This window comes from Anarrhichthys ocellatus, unplaced genomic scaffold (genome assembly GCF_004355925.1).
Source record: "Anarrhichthys ocellatus isolate YVR2014 unplaced genomic scaffold, GSC_Weel_1.0 scaffold21, whole genome shotgun sequence".
NCBI lineage: Eukaryota > Metazoa > Chordata > Actinopteri > Perciformes > Anarhichadidae > Anarrhichthys > Anarrhichthys ocellatus.
This window is the reverse complement of record NW_022280051.1, coordinates 1,816,703-1,834,495: the sequence shown is the minus strand read 5'-3', so window position 1 is coordinate 1,834,495 and position 17,793 is coordinate 1,816,703. Positions and strand designations below refer to the sequence as shown.

At 44.4% G+C, this 17,793-nt stretch overlaps 1 protein-coding gene across 1 annotated transcript in view; it reads right to left on the bottom strand.

Annotated features, from left to right (window-relative positions):
• The window catches only part of sema3aa (sema domain, immunoglobulin domain (Ig), short basic domain, secreted, (semaphorin) 3Aa), a 32,101-nt gene extending 15,438 nt beyond the window's left edge, over window positions 1-16,663 (bottom strand). The window contains exons 1-3 of the mRNA XM_031859010.1: window positions 16,053-16,663; window positions 3,093-3,253; window positions 1,584-1,646 (exon numbers count right to left, since the gene is read on the bottom strand). Coding sequence (XP_031714870.1) covers window positions 1,584-1,646; window positions 3,093-3,253; window positions 16,053-16,158 — 330 coding nt within the window. The 5' untranslated portion in view covers window positions 16,159-16,663. The remainder of the gene's footprint in view (window positions 1-1,583; window positions 1,647-3,092; window positions 3,254-16,052) is intronic.
• Between the last annotated feature and the right edge of the window lie 1,130 nt (window positions 16,664-17,793).

The following is a 17,793-nucleotide window of genomic DNA, read 5'->3' as shown; positions in this document are numbered from 1 at the left end:
CCCCCCCCCCCCCCAATGTCAGGACTGTTTAGGATTTTACATGGCTGTCTTCAAGTTAAGACTCATTAGCTACGTGGTAGGTAGTTTGCGCAATAAACACTGACGGACGTTTGCTATGCGAGTCTCTCAAACATGCGGCTCTGTCTTGCCCCCAGGTGAAAAATGGTTTCCCTGATCACAAACCATGTCATTATGTGAAAACCACAACAGCCGCACAGGATAAATGAGTCATTATTGGATCAAACTAATGACTCTCTTTGGACTGGGTATTGATGATGACTTTCCGTTGGAGAAATGGACAGATTTGTGAATTTTGAGATTATAGGGAGGTCTCCAATTGAATATGAAAAATGCATTAGAAATGAAGGATAACTTTTGTGTTTCCTTTAATATCTGTAATAGCTGGAAAAAATACTCAGAAATGACATAAGGCAGTTCTACGAAACTGTGAATCCAGTATCTGGGCCCTTTGTTTGCTGAATCAAATGCAACAACCTGGACCATGTTACACACATGGTCCTGCCAAGGAGAATGATACAGCCATGAGGCATTTTGTAGGGGGGCAGCTGTTACATTTGTTCTGCGGCTGTAAATTGTGGTTTGGAGAAATGCATCACTTTGGGAGCTCTGAATGCTTTGGTAATGTCCTAATCAAGGTTTCTCCCTGCTGCACTCTCCGTCTCTGCTCTCACCGCCTCATTTTCAAGGGTAAACACTTTCACAGCATGCAAATACCTCATCATTGTGTTTTGTGTGATTTTTGTTCTGCCAGAAATAGTCCCTTTCAACTGTGCGAGGGAGCGAAGGTGTGGTGTTGCTTGTGTGGTGGCGACTTTGTGTTTGTGCGAGAATCCCAAAAAAGCTGGCGGTGAGTTGGACCCGAGTAAAAGCTCTGCGATTTAAAATGACGACGTGGTGGTTCTGGATAATCCTAAAACCCTGCAGCCCGCTGCACTCCAGACTTATCCGGCCATGAAATTAAGATCAGATATAACACAGAGAGGGCCTATCCAAACAGCAACACTGAGATAACACACACTAACACCGCTGTGCACACAAACAAAGCTGGTGGCATATAGTATGTGTTCAGCAAACTTGTGCACATGTGAGCTAACACACAGCGTCAGATAACGAGGACTCAAACAACACACTCCCACATAAATATGCACACATTGCGCTCAAACTGAGGCACAAACATACTCCCGACGTTAAACTGTATGTCACAGCAACAAATAACCTCTGAGGTAATGCGTCGTTGTCCTCGTGCCATTGGGACACTGTGTACACCTCGCTGTGACCGAACATCTGTCGTACTGTGTGTTTGGTTGTGTATGTCAGTGGGGAATGGCCTATAGAGAGCACACTGTGCCAGAGGTGAGATGGCACATGGCTACTGTACTATCACCTAATCTATCGTACGGGTGCTGGATCCAGGCAACTTCTCCTACGCTGTATTGCGGCATTCCAGAGACATTTGAGGAATTACATGGATGCATGCACAGACATACAATTTGTGCAACAATAGAAGCATAAAATTGTAGGGAAGAGTTCAAACGATGATGCCATCATGAACGTGGACTTACCCCGAGGTCTTTCCCTGCCCACTTGCATTCATCCCTCTTCGAGGGGGTGGCAGGCCACGCGATCTGTGCAAATGAGAGAGAGAGACAAAGTCATACTGCGCTGGAGGTGGAGTGCGGAGACTTACGTGTTGTCTCATGAAACAGGGGAAAGCAGTGAGTCAATGCAATGAATCAGACGAAATCAAGATTTGTGATATTCCAGGCGAATGACTTTGGATTGGTCATGCTTTATTTTGACAAGTTACTCGCTCCGTTATTTCCCTGTGTATCCCTGGTCATATCGTGAGAGGTGGATGTGCATACGATACATTAGGGATGGCCTTTTAAACAGCATAATGATAGACTGCATGGAAGTGTAATTAAAAACCAGGAGAATCAAACTGAGGTAAAAATGTGCTGTGTTTATGTGAAATTTAATAATATACATACGTAGGAAGACATGGAAATATATACCCTCTATATTGCATTACATTTTATATGGTCTAGTTCTGGTTCAAATCATGGCATTTGAAGAGTGAAACTCCATTCTACAGCTTAAATCCTGAGCATATGGTTCTACTTTTCACTTCAAATATGAAGAGAAAGCAGGCTTTTGCTACCTTGTTTTGGAAAGGACGCACTGTGAACTAAAGAATAGCTTTGTACTGTCCTTAAGGCGGATCTATCTGGTGTCACATGAATTATAAACACACATGGGGCGCACAAAGGTGCACGTGGAAGGAAATGATTATATATTCAAAAATTGGGTGCGATTGAGCTCACTGGTTTTGCTGGTGGCCACGCAGATGTGGAAAGACAAAGGAAATGTATGCACACGCATGTACATGCATTATTATGTCCATACAACACACACAAACACACACACACACTACACAACTACAATTCCTAATTCTATTCCTAGACTTTATCTCGTCTCTATATCAGCTGAGATTCCCTCTCTTGGGAATCTGCACTGCACATTTCATGGTAATTATATTAAATTTGCTAAATCACTGCTTTTTGGACTTTATCTGATAATGATGGGAAGATCAGAACAAAATAGCGGAAAAGGGAAAAAAAAGTACACATCCGAGCCAAGGGCAAAAAGAAAACGGAGACACACTCTCTCTCTGCATTGACTATGCATTTTTCAGCACTTTCATTCCCCTGCCCGGCTCTCTGCAGCCTGCAGGCAAGTCTGTGTCAGTCTTTGTGTGTCTAAGATAGGAGCCGGAATCTGATAAAAAGCCTGTTAACCTAGTCCAGGTGGAGTAATGGAATTATGGACAGCCCCTGTCTGGACCAAGACAGACAGTGGGAGGGGAGAAGGGAGGGGAGAATGAGGCGGTGTAATGGACTCCAGAGGGAGCAGCAGGAAGAGAAGAGTAGAAAAGTGAAGAGATGTGAAGAGAAGAGAATAGAAGAGAAAACACCTTGCAAACATGGACCAAAACAGCTTGACTCTCACACAAAGCTATAAAATATAGCCAAACTGTAACCAAAGTAAAGATGAGTACATCTGAATTTTACCTGTTTGTGGTCTCTGTTGATGTTGACGAGGTCGAATGAGAAGATGTGGTCCTCGGCTCCGACCAGCAGTCTCCCTCGCTCCTCATCCAATAGGAAAGCGTCGTAGCTCGAGCTGTTGGCCAAGCCATTGAAAGTGACGAGGTTACTGGACTCTAACATCTCTGGAAGAGGAAGAGGAGAAGGAGTTAGTGTTGATCGTGTATTGGGAATGGCTAACAAAAGACTACAAGATCAATTGGAAACAAATCACACATTTTGTGCAGTTCACCCCAGTTAGTAAACTAAAAGTCTGGACTATATGGTGTAAGATCTGTGGCAAAAACTTTAAGATTAAATATTGTATGAAATCACAATTATTCACACTTAAAATGTATGAGTCAGTCTCCCAAGTTGAGTACTTCATTGTTTGAGTACTTGTTTTTGTCTTGCCTCAAAGAAAAATAATATTACTGCGTCCACAATCAAGTTACCTGTATAAAATCAGCGACTCTTTTCATGTTTCCTTAATTGTTTTGCACACACGAAAAGACACACGTCAGTCAGGTATAGCGTGAGACACTTCAAGTGAGCACAGCGTGCCCCAATCAGGGACACAGTTCAGACTGTTCAGCCGTGTGATTGGTTGAATAATTCATATGGAGTCAAGGCCAGGGGAGACACTGTGTGTGGGTAAGTATGAGTGGGTGTGTGGGACATGTAGCTGTAAACTGGTTATTATGTAAATCCGCATTGACGTGTGTGTGACTGCACATGGATTTCTGCAGAGTGTTCCGTCCAGGTGTACTGAGTGTTTAAAGTTTACACTAACAATATGCAGCCAAGCTAAATGGAAACCAGCACAAGACGTAATGTATAATGGGCGGAAGTCGAGCCAGACCTCTGACAGTCGGTTCAGTTTTAACCACCACGAGTTCCATCAACTCTGATATTACATTAACAGAGAACCACACTCCCTTCCCGGGACAGAGTTCACCCCCTGATTGAATTTGGTGTCGGTGAACCTCATGAGCCAGCCCCAGCACAGATATCAGTTCATTTATATTCATTTATCAGTTTACATTTATTAGCATAACTAGATTTCAACAGAACTGGGTGGTCATAGGGCAACCAGTAAATTCAATCAAGTGAATCCATGAAAGATCCAGAATATCCATCTTCATTCAGTCTGTAGTCATAATACAAAATGGAAGCAATTAGATGATTTGATCAGCAGAAAATGTACATGAAATGTACATGCAAAAATCTAGCTCGAGCTTTTAAAATGAGAGGACTTTGCTATTTTTCTCTGTTTTATAGAACTGTAAATCGAAACATCATGTAGTTCAGAAGAATAAACCATCAATTAAACAATAATCTAAATAATGCAACCCTAATTAAATGATGAATTAAAATCACCACCATTAATACTACTGTATATAAATACACTTCGTTAGTTACTTTTCTCAACACATTTCTAACGTGGAGAGCCCATGTTGACCAAATGCCCATAAATAAAAAACATCATCTTTAATTGTAATTAAGAGCAAAACAATGGAACGTCTTCATCTCACACTATTAACGTGCAATTTGTCGATCAAGGGCCCATTTTGTTTCATACAATGTAAGTTTGAATATTATGATAATAACAGTCAAATTTGGTTGACAGTGAAATTAATTGAAATAGAATTAACCCCTTAACCATCTGCCTGTGGTTCCTGCACTGGATACATAACATGTGCTTTATATTTTCACCACAGGCACAGTCTCCTGAAACATCAGCCTCACTATCACACTGCATCATTCGTCATCATCAGTGTCAACATGCAGCATGGACACACGCAGGCACATAATATAGAAACCAGCACACATGTGCACACAAACACACAAATATATATATATATATATATATAAATAAATCGCTGTATGAATAAATAACTATATGTGTGTGTGTATATATACACACACACACGCACACCCAGTCCTGTGTATTGTGATCTCCCTGCTCTCCCCACAAAGCTCTGATTGACGCGCTGCTATAGGAGCCATCTGCGCCCACTCACAGTGTGTAAGATCTTGGACATCTGTGTCTACATACAAGAAGGGATTGATGGAAGGGGAGATGGAGGAAGTGGTGTGTCAACCATGTATGTGTGTCGAGTACCAGTGGGGTGGATGAGGACTGCGAGAGGGAGTGGTCGTCACCTAATAAAGTCGGTTGCAGCTCATCTGCGTCAGTTGGACTTCGGTGTGAGGCTAGGCAAATGGAGTGGGTGGGTGTGGGCATGAATGGAGGTCTGTGGATGTGTGTTTGTGTCAGAATTTGTAGTGTACCACAGATGGGTTGAGCGTATGTGTGTATGTGTGTGTGTGTAGGTATATATTTTTTCTTACACTGGCCACTCTATGCACACCAACATCCTGGCATTGACGTTTATACACACTCGTCAGTCTGCAACCACAGAAAAGCACCACCACAATACTCAAATTACGACGACAAGACTTCATTCATTTTGAAGATAAGAAGTGTCGTCAGAGCCGTTTCGTTAACATGTGGTAGCCAGTCAGATTGCCTCTTATTCTCAGTTTACCAATCGCACACGAAATCGCAGGATCAGGAAATGAGTTAGAGTAAGGGAAGTAAGGAAATGTGATGACCAGAGGAGGTCCTCTTGTATTTCAACTATGAAGAAAAGGAAAAAGAAATGGACGTGGCAGAGAGCCAAGGTAGGCGGACAAATTGGAATGAAAAAATAAGAAGTTTGAAAGATTAGAAAAAGAGAAGAAAATAAAAGAATGGCAGACATTGAGACACAAGATAAAAGACTCAACAGCAGGTAAACAAACCAGAGGACAAATAGAAAGACTTTTCTTTACTTCTCTTCACTGCCATCTTGGCTGGATATGTGACAATCCGTCTCATCTGAAAGTGAGAGGCTGGAGCTGAACCCAGGAGTGCTACAAAACAGTCCGTCACGAAAGGTTTCCCCCGATGGGCCAAAGCAGAAATAACACTAATATTTCAACACTTTGCGATCTCTGACAAAGACACGGTGGCCTGTGCACACAAATGCACACAGAGAGGCTTTATCTGAGCTGGGATCTGCTGCGGTTTGGAGAATTGGAGGAACATGGGCGTGAGCACCCGAGGACCTCTAACCTAAACACAGACACGCTCGTTTGGAAATGGGAGCATGGGCAGATACAGGGCGCGCACCACGGCTCATACAAAATACAGTAACCAAGCAGAAGACAAGCAAAGAATAACATTACACACACACACACTTACACACAGACACTCACACACACACACACACACACATGCAACACAAATTCACTGCGCTCTGCTTTTAAAATGCAAGTACACACCCTTAAAGTGACATGCATATATTAATATTGACCCAAATGTTTACACCGCATCAATTCTTCCTGAACACACACGCACGCAGACATACTTCCCAGAAGTTAAGTTGTAATCCAATCAGTATTTCTGCTTATGCAGCATGAACTAGTCGAACAGTGAGCACACTCAGCAGCATCCACCTCGAACACACTCCCTGGCCCCGGACCCCCAACACACACACACATACACACACACACACACACACACTTGACACATTGAAACACACCTCGTCTCATGCATGCGTGCACTCACATGACACGCACGCCCCACACCACACACGGTCTGCTTACTCTAGCCCCCGGATAGGCAGAGACATTGAAACACATATACTCCTATGTATTCCACTCACATCATACACATACACACACACACACACACCCCGACACACACTCCGTTCAGTCCCCTTCCAACGCACTTTCTCTTGTTACACATATCCTCTGTCTGCTCTTTTTCACTCACACATTCTGTCTTTTTACAGATTCAAATACAGCACACATCCAGGCACGGTGGCCAATGCAAACACACACACACACCTGCATGCATCCAGAGATATGGTGAAATCGTTGCCTTGGCTCAAATTGTAGCTAAGTTTCAACATATGGCTGAAAGATGGATTTTTATCATTTGATATATTCTAAACTGCACACACTTACTTACTGAGGTTATATTCATTTCCATATAACGCTCCATGCACAAACACACTTATATTCAAGGACACCCCTCGAAAACTGGCAAATACAAGCAATTCATTCAAATACATTATCATGTGTCCCTTTGTCGTGCGCCATTATGGAAAATAACCTGGCTCTTGTCTTAAAAAAGCTCCGGGAGGGGGGGGGAGCTACATTCAAAATTCAAGTGCAATTGTCTGTGGAGTACTCTTCACTCCCCCATTCTCCAAACAGGCAGGCGCTTTAGACGCCTACATGCCACGCAATAGCGGAATAATGAAACGGCATGAAAGAAAGGCGACAGGGCATTAAATTGTGTTTATCTGAATGTGTGTACGTGCCGCTGTGTGAGTGTGTGTTTGAGTGACGTTAAACATAAAAGCCTGACAGAGGAAAACACTTGACTGAGATTCAACAGATGGGTAATATTCCATTAAACTAATGCAACACTGTTCAAGTGTCTCTCTTGTGCACATATACAGTGACGGCTGAACAAGAGAAGGGGGGGGGGGGACAAGCAAAACACATTTTACTTGTTCATTTCTTGTTGGTTGATACAGCTTTCTTTTTCTTGGCGAAAGGTGCACAATTTAGACCCGGTAGGTGTGTTTCTGTGGTTTGTCAGAGCGTCTACATCTGTGTATTACTGAAAAGCTACTCCATTGACAGGCAGGGGGGGGGGGGGGGAAAAAAAGACAGTTTGAAAAGAAAATGGCAGCTCAAAAGGAACCGGGTGCATAGAATTACACATTTATCTTTCAAATGCAAGGCTATAGCTCCATAAAAGCAAAGACACACAGTACTGTAATATCTCCAGTGGTTTGGTTTGGCATGCCACTCTCTCTGTCTTTCCCAACCCCTCCTTCTGAACGCTTTCTTTCTTTTTATTCTCCGTGTGTGGTGCGGTGTACGTTTTTCCCCACTCTCACGACGGCCACGGCCACAAAACACAGGTGTCGGAGAGAAAAAGACGAGACAGCCGCCCCCATGGAAATTTGCTGAGAGCTTTGCCTTAACAAAGTGCTCAAAATATTATCCTAAGCTCAAGGATATATCCACACATGCCTCAAAAGTTCACCTCGCTGCCTCCCTTTCTAAGCACGAGAGCAGGTGTAGGTTGGTTTCCATGGCGACCGTCTGTGTAACACAACCTGGGCCGCTGGATTTCTCATCATTGAGGTGCAGCGGAGTGACGTCTCTGACGGGAAATGTGCCACCTCTACCACTAAGAAGAGCTCTCGCGCGTGTGCTTTAATCCAAAAGAACAAGAGGATGTGCGCATGAACGACGCACGTGTGTTGAATGATTATTAATTACAGCCGCACTATATATGCGAGGTTTGCCATTTAAGCCGAAGTGATATTACTTTTCAGAAAGGATGAGTGTGTTTTATTTGATTCCAGCTCTGCAAAACACCGTTCCAGTTGAAATAGAAGCATGATTTTATATTATTCAACTAAAGCGACGCATAGCCATAATTCATAGTCAAGTACTGTATCTTATGGGACATTTTAATGCCATATTCTGTCCTGTAAATGTGACTCAGAGTATGTAGGATGTGTATCAGAGGGATTAACAAGGAAAACGTGACCACATCCCAAACCGAATCTATATGAGTAGTCCAAGTATGTGTTCAATTTCACCATACAGCACCATTCATCTCTCTCAACCCAAATGCTAGACTCCCTCGTCACCGCACGGCATCGAGGGAGAAAGACTAGAGAGTGAACGCGAGGGCACAGCATACTGTGAAGAGTGGACATGAGAGGAAAAGCAGAGAAGGCAACATAACGACTGATACAGTAGAGACAAGGGCAATGAAAGCAAACTAAGGCAGAAACATGAGCCGGATGAAAAGAAACAAAATGCACACATGTAACAAAAGCGGTTGAATGTGGAACCATTTCATTAGTGTGTGTCTCCTCCTGTCGTTGGACGGCTGGACCACAGAGAGCGGTTTTCCACCAGCGCTGTGACCACAGACGGCTAGAGGCCTGGCCATGCGTACCGCAGAGAGCCCACTCACACACCGCTAACAATGCTCACTGCATGACCAGGCTGCTCAGCCTCTTCGGTTCGTATTACTTCTCAGGAATACTCACCCTGACACACTCACAAATATACACACGCCACTTTTGTATGCAAATACAGTCATCGGATCAAACTTTGTTTGAATGCGTACAAACAGACACACACAATATCACAATATCACTCCTCTGCAAAGCTGTGCCCGAGAGAGGGAGACGGCGCTATCGTGAGGCAGTTTGATGGATGGACTTCGAGTGGAACCAGGCTGTGGCTAGCGTGGTCATGTCGTCTGGAGCCACTGCCTGTTAGTGCAGCCTGTCAGCTGTACCGTGTATAGCTGAATGTCAGCTCTGCCATTTTATTAGAAATTAATGAGGCAAGGCTACAGATCTGAATGTGTCCCAGGCAAACTGTGACAGCAAACACGTCGATGCGACAGAGAGGCACTCCAAGACGAATCCACAGGCACAGATGCACATTTCAGCTCTGCACACTATTATTTTAAGTGGGAACAAAACAAGGTCTCACGTCATAAATGAGTGTGGAGTCTGCTTTTCATGAAATGCGTTTGCACTGGAAAATGATAATCGACCAAATTATATAAAGTCAAGATTTATGTTTGCAATTTCCCAATGTGGTAATAATGGTCTCATGCTGCTCCTGGTATTTATGACAGCAAGAGAAAAATAACAAGTCAAAGGGAAAGAAAAAAAAAAGGGACTAAAATTGAAAGGACTAGTATTTCCAGTTTAATTTAAATTTTGATATTAAAACAAATGAGTGGTACAGTGGCTATTAAATATCAGGGGACATCCTTAATAGCATCAATCTGGGCTGTACAAAAAGTCATTACACACTCTACTTTCTCTACTCATTTAACATTTCTGTTTGGGTCACTCGCATCTCTTTGTCTGTGTGTCCGTCTGTTATCCATCAGTCCTTCAGTCTGTCTCTCCGCAGAGATGTCCCCCTCATTTGTAACACGACTCTGTTCGGATTGAACGGTGCACCCTTTCTCCATCTGACTGACAAGATTTAGCAGGTGGCAGGACCCATTCATACCCACGGTTCAGCAATCTGCACCGTGCTGTAACCCAAGCCTACATCCCAAACACAGATGCAGAGGCGCGGGGTATTTTTCCTGTGTGCATGTCCATACAGCGCTTATGCACACCGAACACACACAATTTGCTGCGTGCACACTCATTAATCTTTCAGCAAGCGCACGTTGCGCTCCCTCCTATTGTGGCCTGCGAGCACACATCCAGATTGTTTTTGGTAATCAGTCGGTTTAAATAAAAATGTTTAAAGAAAATAGCAGTGTAATTAGGGAACGTTTTATGTACACTGGGGAAAAGCACGACATTCCAACACACACACACACACACACACACACTCGGAAAGCAAACTAAAGACACATGCAATCGAAAGGGTCATAAAACTCACAAATTATACCCGCCTATAGTCAACACGAGGTAATGATAACATATGTTAATCGCTCCTCCCATCTCGTGTATTACTTTAAATGGAATGAGATGAGTTAATATCACACTCTCCCTGTTTGCAAGTGTAAAACTGCAACCGAAACAAGTGAAGGATTTGACTTGATGAATGGCTTTTTGTTTTGCAAGTGCGTTGTGTCATTGCACAATTATCTGTGGGGCAATGTGTCAACACAAATACACACTTAATTGTGCCATCTTTCAACTTGTGGCCTTGTGGTCAGGTGTGTGAGTCAGTGTAAGGAAATGTCATGTATCCGGAGGTGACATAGGGGGCACGACTGAAAAGCAAGCCGCTGCAAAACATTGATTTATACAATCGGAATGTGGCCGTGTGGGAGCGAGGATGAGGGTAGTTCGGTGTGTGTGTGTGTGTGTGTGTGTATGTGTGTGTGTATGTGAGTTGAAAATAAGGATAACCAAAAGATATGTATCAACCGAGCTGCAATCAAAGAGATGGGAAAAGGAGACCAGCAACAACAAAAAAATAAATACAATCACACACAGAGACACACAGCCTCGATGAAGATTGTACTTAGGGTCTGCGGTGTTGTGGTTCCTCGAGAAGCGGCTGAGCCGCAGGAGAAGGAGGAGGGGAGTAGGGAGAAAAGAACGCTGAGAAAGACGGAGAGAGAGAGAGAGAGAGAGAGAGAGAGAGAGAGAGAGAGAGAGAGAGAGAGAGAGGGAGGGAGGGAGAGAGAGAGAGAGAGAGAGAGGGGGAGCTGGAGGCAGACATCTACAAAGTTGGCGCGTTGGGAGAACACCTTATAATTATCTACATCCGCTCTGTCAGCCCCAGCCCGCAGAATGGACAGATACAACAGAGGGAAATGGAGAGCAAGAGAGAGACTCTCATTCACGTGTAAAAGAATGAAAAGACAACATCCACTGATAAACCAACACACATGCAAACACCCACAAACAGTCTGTATTTTTACAGGCAGGCAGGCACGCCCACACGCAAACACACACGGACACGCTCACACGGACGGGCTTATTATGGGGCTGAGATCCAGACTGCGTTGAGTGCGGTTCCACACCAAGTGTCTATTTTGAAGGTTCGTAAGCCAATTCCAGATTCCCTGTCTCTTTCTCAGACCCGCTCCACCTTTCCTCCTCAGTTCCACCCATACAGCCAGCGTGGGGCGGCTGCGATGGTATTAAGAGGTCATACAGTAGGCTCCATAATTACCCACGGCACGGGTAATTATCAGGTTGTTTGACGAGGCCCTTTGAATTTTGAAGTGCCGCCCGCTGGCTCCTTTTAAGGGATCACAGTAGGGTCAGGTTTGGCAGTTTGATGTGTTTGCATTCACTGTGTGCTGTATGTGCATCGACTGACCTTTAGGGGTCAGTGTTCCTCCTGAGGGTTTCTTACGGTGTGGGAGGTGCAGCACTGTCGATGGATTGTGTTCAGGAATGTGGTTGTGTGCAGGTCTGAATTGATCCGTGGGAGTGTGTCATTGTCTTATCTTAGCAATTCATACGGTTGCTATATTGCGGAAGTATAGCAGCAGAAGTACATTTGGTTGTGCAACATTAAAGCACTAGTATTTTAGATGATTTCAACATGCATTTTGCTTGGCAACTCTAGGTGATTTTCACTCACTTCTAATAAACTGGGTTGCCATTTTTCAGTTATTAGTTGTTCAAACAAGTCAGCTTTCATTTGATTTGCGTGCACTCTTTGCCGAACACACTTATTTTAACTTGGACTTCAGGTTCACCTTATGTCTCCCTAATGTTCCTAGTCCAGGCAAGTTGGTAAGAGCTATTCTAGTCTCAAGGAGAAGAGAAAATCATTAACTCCCATGATCATAGTTCTGTCCCCATGAAGCCAGATCCTTTTAGCTGAGAGATGTCTAACTGACCCCACTGGGAAATCATTTACTCTGCACTTGCTGCGCCAGCCGTCCCATGAGAGGTAATTTTATCTACCTGCCTCCATTTCTCAGTCGTTCTACCTCTCAAACTGCTCACTCTGCAGTCGTTCGCCTGTCCTTTCCAGCAGATGACTATCAGTCCCTGGAGGCGTGTCATCAGCACTCGTTTGAGAATGATTTCATGCGACCCCCGCTCGCACGCTTATATTTATCTGACTGCCCGAATCACAGGCTTGTTCTTGTGACTGTCCTACTCCTGGGCCTCAGTCTCTCTCTCATTCTCTGCTCGTGTGATCGTCCCACTCAAAGGGCCCGGCATACTCTTTCGCTCGGTGCTTGTTTGACTGTCCTTCCCAGGAGGATTCCTCCTTGTCGTTCATTTGACTTAATTACTATGCCGGCTTTCGTGGAGGGAGAGAGGATGAGTGACACTTCACTGAACGACCAGCCTCTCTTCCTACTGTATGTCTGCCAGCTTTTCCTTCATTAAAAGCCGATCTCCGCCGTCACCCACACCGTGCCTCCACCCCTCTCCTTCCTCCCACCACCCGCCACATTGTGGGTGTTAACCGAGAATTGTCCCCCGACAGGCATCAAGAGAGGCATCAAACACCTGTGGGCTGCAGACACAAGCGCAGTAACTGGCAAGCATTGACACACAAAAGCCTCATTTCCACCACATGGTACGACAAGCTTCAACTTGACTTGCTTGGAACCGGTCTTTTTTGGTTTTCCATTAGCAGAAGTTGTGGATAGTACCTGGTGTTACCACCTCGGTTGAAGTTCCAAATGTACTGAGCCGATAATAGAAGGTGGCGCTAAAACACTGCAGACCACTGATTGGTCAGAAGGAATCTCTTTTGGCGCGCTCATCCTGCACAAACCCGCCTTTCTTAAATAAGCACGCTAGCGTCAATAGCGACCGCAGTTTGTTTATCCACTCGGTGCAGATTTTTAAAAAATGGCAGCCCACAAAACCATGCCCTGGTCATTTGAATAATTGCAAATATTCCTCTGTGTCGCACCAAAGATGATGTCACAGCATTTTACGTGGTGTCGGAATGACTATCAGATGCCAGCAGTGACAGTTTACTGGTACCTGGTACCAAAAGTGAGTCAAGTCGAGCCGAACCATGCAGTGAAAATGAGTCACAGGACAGCGGCACACGATACACTCTGGATCCTTTACATCCCATGTTCACGCACACAATGACATGACGACATCAGAAGCCGACAGCAGTTTGCAATAAACACATAATTAGAGAAACACCGACTCGACAGAACAATAGAAGATACCGATTTGTGAGCTCATGCATACGTGCGCGGGCACACGGACAAAACCAGGTGTCTAATTATATGGGCGCATGCCAGACCTGACACATTTGTGCCTCGCCAAAACACACACAAAGTCACACACCAAGACACCATTTACAGTCTAAGGGAAATCACAGGAGAGGGTGTTGAGTCCTCACACCAAGACGTGGCAAGAACATTCACACACACACACTCACACACACACACTCACACTCACATATAAACAACCAGGCTTTGGTGCACTTTTAGCAGAAAATATTGTACATCCACTAAAGTACATCTATCATGACAGGCTACTCCTTTGCTGCAGACCTGCTCTCTGGGTTTGACGATACACTTCCATCACTCGTAAAGTCAGTCAATGCAGACTTTGAGACATATCTCTTGTCTAGTATTGCTGTCAGCGACATGTGCACTTGTCAGACTGAACAGTGAGGAGGATCACAAAAGGGGGCAGGAGGGAACTATATTCACATACTTTAAACAGATGGCTGTGCAAAGAAGGGATGACATTTTCCCATCATGCCTCGAGGCTGCGTCTCGTGTGAGCGGACATGATGGAGCCCAGGGGATATATGACTTGTAGCAGGTAAGTTCAACTATGATTCATTCCAGATTTATTTGGTTCAGGTTGTAAATGCGTGTCATCGCACTTTAGAATCCTTTATCGTGAAATGCCAGCCACACCAAACCAATGTTAAAATACAAAAGTCGCATGCTTTTTTTTTTTTTTTTTGATTTAGAACACAGACAATTACCATACACGCTTGGAAGTTGAAAAGGGTGATGAAGGGAAATATACTATACCAAAATTACAACTTGCACTCCATCGAAGGAATAAAGCATGTCATATAGCAGGCCTCTAAACATAAGTTCCACCAAAATGTCTCGGCTAAAGATAGAGACTGAATTAGAGTGACAAACATCACATTCACCCTCTTCATGACTAAAATTTTCCCTCAACGTAGATTAAAATGATCTGAGGAACCGAAGCTTTGGGTGACAGTCAAGCACACAAGTGGATGCCGCTAAACAACGGCGAATCAGCATGTTCATAAATTTTCAGAGAGCATGTTTTATGAGAGAAACGGGACTAAAATAAAGAATCGAGAGACCACACTCCCAGCCATATACTTTCGGTCATGTTTTAGGACAAAGAACCGCAATAGCCTCCTTGACTGACATTAAAAAGCAAAAAAAAAAAAAAAACCTCCCCAAAATATGCCAAAAATGTTGCCAGTTATTTCTAGCTGAGATGAAAAGTCTGCTATTACAAAGAGCCTGATTTAGTGTAGGGTGTGAGAGAGGAGCCGAGACAGAAAGAGAGAGCGAAAGAGAGAGAGAGGGAGGAGGAGAGGAAGAGCCGGCGCTCCGCAGTCTCCCCTCAAAATAACACAGAAGGAGAGGGAATAACATGTTTGCTGTGTACGTCAAGAACTTACACGTGCACAGTATAAAACGACGCACGAAACTCCCTCTCATTCGCTCCCAATACCGTCTGCTGCACATCGATCATTTCATGCACACACATTGAGAATCAACATGCATGTACAGTTTTCCATTTAAACATAACTCTACAACTGTTGGATCCATTTAGGGACACAGTAATGAGAAGTCGGGAAACCTGCACGGCCCCTTAAAGAAAGGCTCTGTGTCATGACCGAAGCAGAGTTTTTTGGGACCGAAGCCATTAAAACAGAGGCTCCACTGCCTGTTTGGAGCACTTAACAGGGGCGCACAGTACTAGCAGAAGGGGACAGCACAAGGGGAAAATTGGTACAGGGGCCAATATATACATTTAACTCCAGGCAACAGCATTTCCTCAGCATATGGAACCAATCTGACTATTTGTAAGAAGAACAGTGGATTCTGAGAGACAGCCAGGGCGAGGGAGAAGGAAGGAGTGAGTTAATGGGAGAGCGGAATATTGACGGGTAACCAGAGAGTTAGATGCTGTGCACTGACCAAGAGGCAGAAAGAGTGAAAGAGAGAGACACAGAGGCAGAAATAGATTCACAGAAATAGAGGAGGAAAAAAAGGGATATTCAACATAAGAAAGAATGGATGAAAAGAAAAGCATGAAAGAGCACGAAAAACAGACTAGACGAGCGACGTTAAAAGCACCAGCAACGGCCGCGGTCCCATATATCCTGGAGACAGGGGAGAACGGAGAATGGGCTTACCCTTGTATGACAGCTTTAGCCTGGGTACGTTGTGCTTGGGCTCAACACCTCTTCCCGGCTGCACCGCCCCGCACAGTAGCATTACAATCCCAAACAGGTAATCCATGGTGCTGGAGTGCTGCTGGCCGGCCTCCAGACCAGGGGGCACTCACACCCCGACCAGTGCACAGAGATGAGTGTCTCCCGCTGCGGTCCGCCGAGCCTGGAGAGTTCCTCCACGCGAGCCCTGACAGTGGAGGGTTCCAGAGAGGGGAGAGAAACAATCCTGGTTGTGCTCCCCAGCTCAGAGAGCAGACAGTGGGGGGGGGGGACTTCTGTAGTGTGAAGCGGGTGGAGGGGCGCCGCTCACATGGCTCCCCGTGTGGAGGTCCAGGCAATACAGTCCCTTGGCTTATCTGTTCTCCCCCAGGTGAAGGCTCAGCAGGGCTTCAGCAGGGCTTCAGCTTGGCGTGAGATGAGAGGTAGAGCCTGTGTAAAGGTAAATCAGATCACTTATCCAAAATAGTGAGGCTGTCCTTTTTCTGGAGATCTTTTTTTATCTCTTTCTTTCTTCTGGCTTCTTCTCTTTGAGCAGACACTCACAACAACCCTCTAATCCTTGTGTGCGGCGCTAACAGACTGCGAGAGAGAGAGAGAAAGAGAGAGCGCTAAACCATCCACGGGAAGAGAGGGGAGGGGAGGGAGAGCAGCTGAGAGAGAGAGAGAGAGAGAGAGAGAGAGAGAGAGAGAGAGAGAGAAGAGAAGTGCTGGTGAGAGGGAGAGAGAGGGGGGCAGGATGGCTTGAGAGCAACGATAAAACCAGGATAGTGGATGGTTAGGTTTTTATAGCATTTTCTCTTCCCCACTTTTTCCTTTTTTTTGTCAATCATTGGTTCTCTATTTCCTTTATGTTCATATCTCACGCACACTCCTTAAACCTTACGGCGTTTGCTGGTTTTATTGCCCCTGTCGGTTGTTTTGCGGGTCACCTGTATGTCCTAAGGCAAAAGTCAGAAAAAAGATTGACACACTGAACTGATAACTGCCAATAAATCAAATTTAATAAGGCAACGTTTCAACCCTCACATCTGTAGGATCTTTTTCTTTTGTCCCTTAAGTTACAGGAGGCATTTTTCTGTTTTACATTGTTTTATAGAAAAAACTGCAGGAAGTGATTATTTTTTTTTGTGATTGGGAAAGCACACTTTTGATCTTGGAAACAATAATTGACAAAAACGTCTCACCACAAAGCCCAAATACTAGCTGCTATTCATGCATCGTACGACTCAGCAAAGTTCCCCCAGTTGTCATTGTTCTTTAGACGTTAGACTTTTAATTATTTCAAACACTTCATTCATGTTGAATTACATGTTGACACTGATTTTGTTTGAGAAGCAGAACAGACATCTTGTTAGAATTTTAGAGAATTTGGGGGGAATGTATGCATTCCAGCTTTTTCACCATCTGCCCACTTTATTTGCTGCAGCTGGGTCATTATGTGAGATTATTTCAAGACTATTTTTGGGAAATACACAGACAATATACAGTTTACATAATTAGCAGTTTGATTACTGAATGCGAGAAAGGCCAATGAACGACCCTCCGCATCATCTATTTAATGTGAAATGCACTGAGGATCCTATTTATGACCGCTTTTTGTTCTCCGAGTTGAAATTTAGGATTGAAGGGGGTTTGTAAGAATCGGACTGGATGACATGGATGAAGAAAAACAGTCACGGTCCTGGGAAAAGTTAAGAGAAAT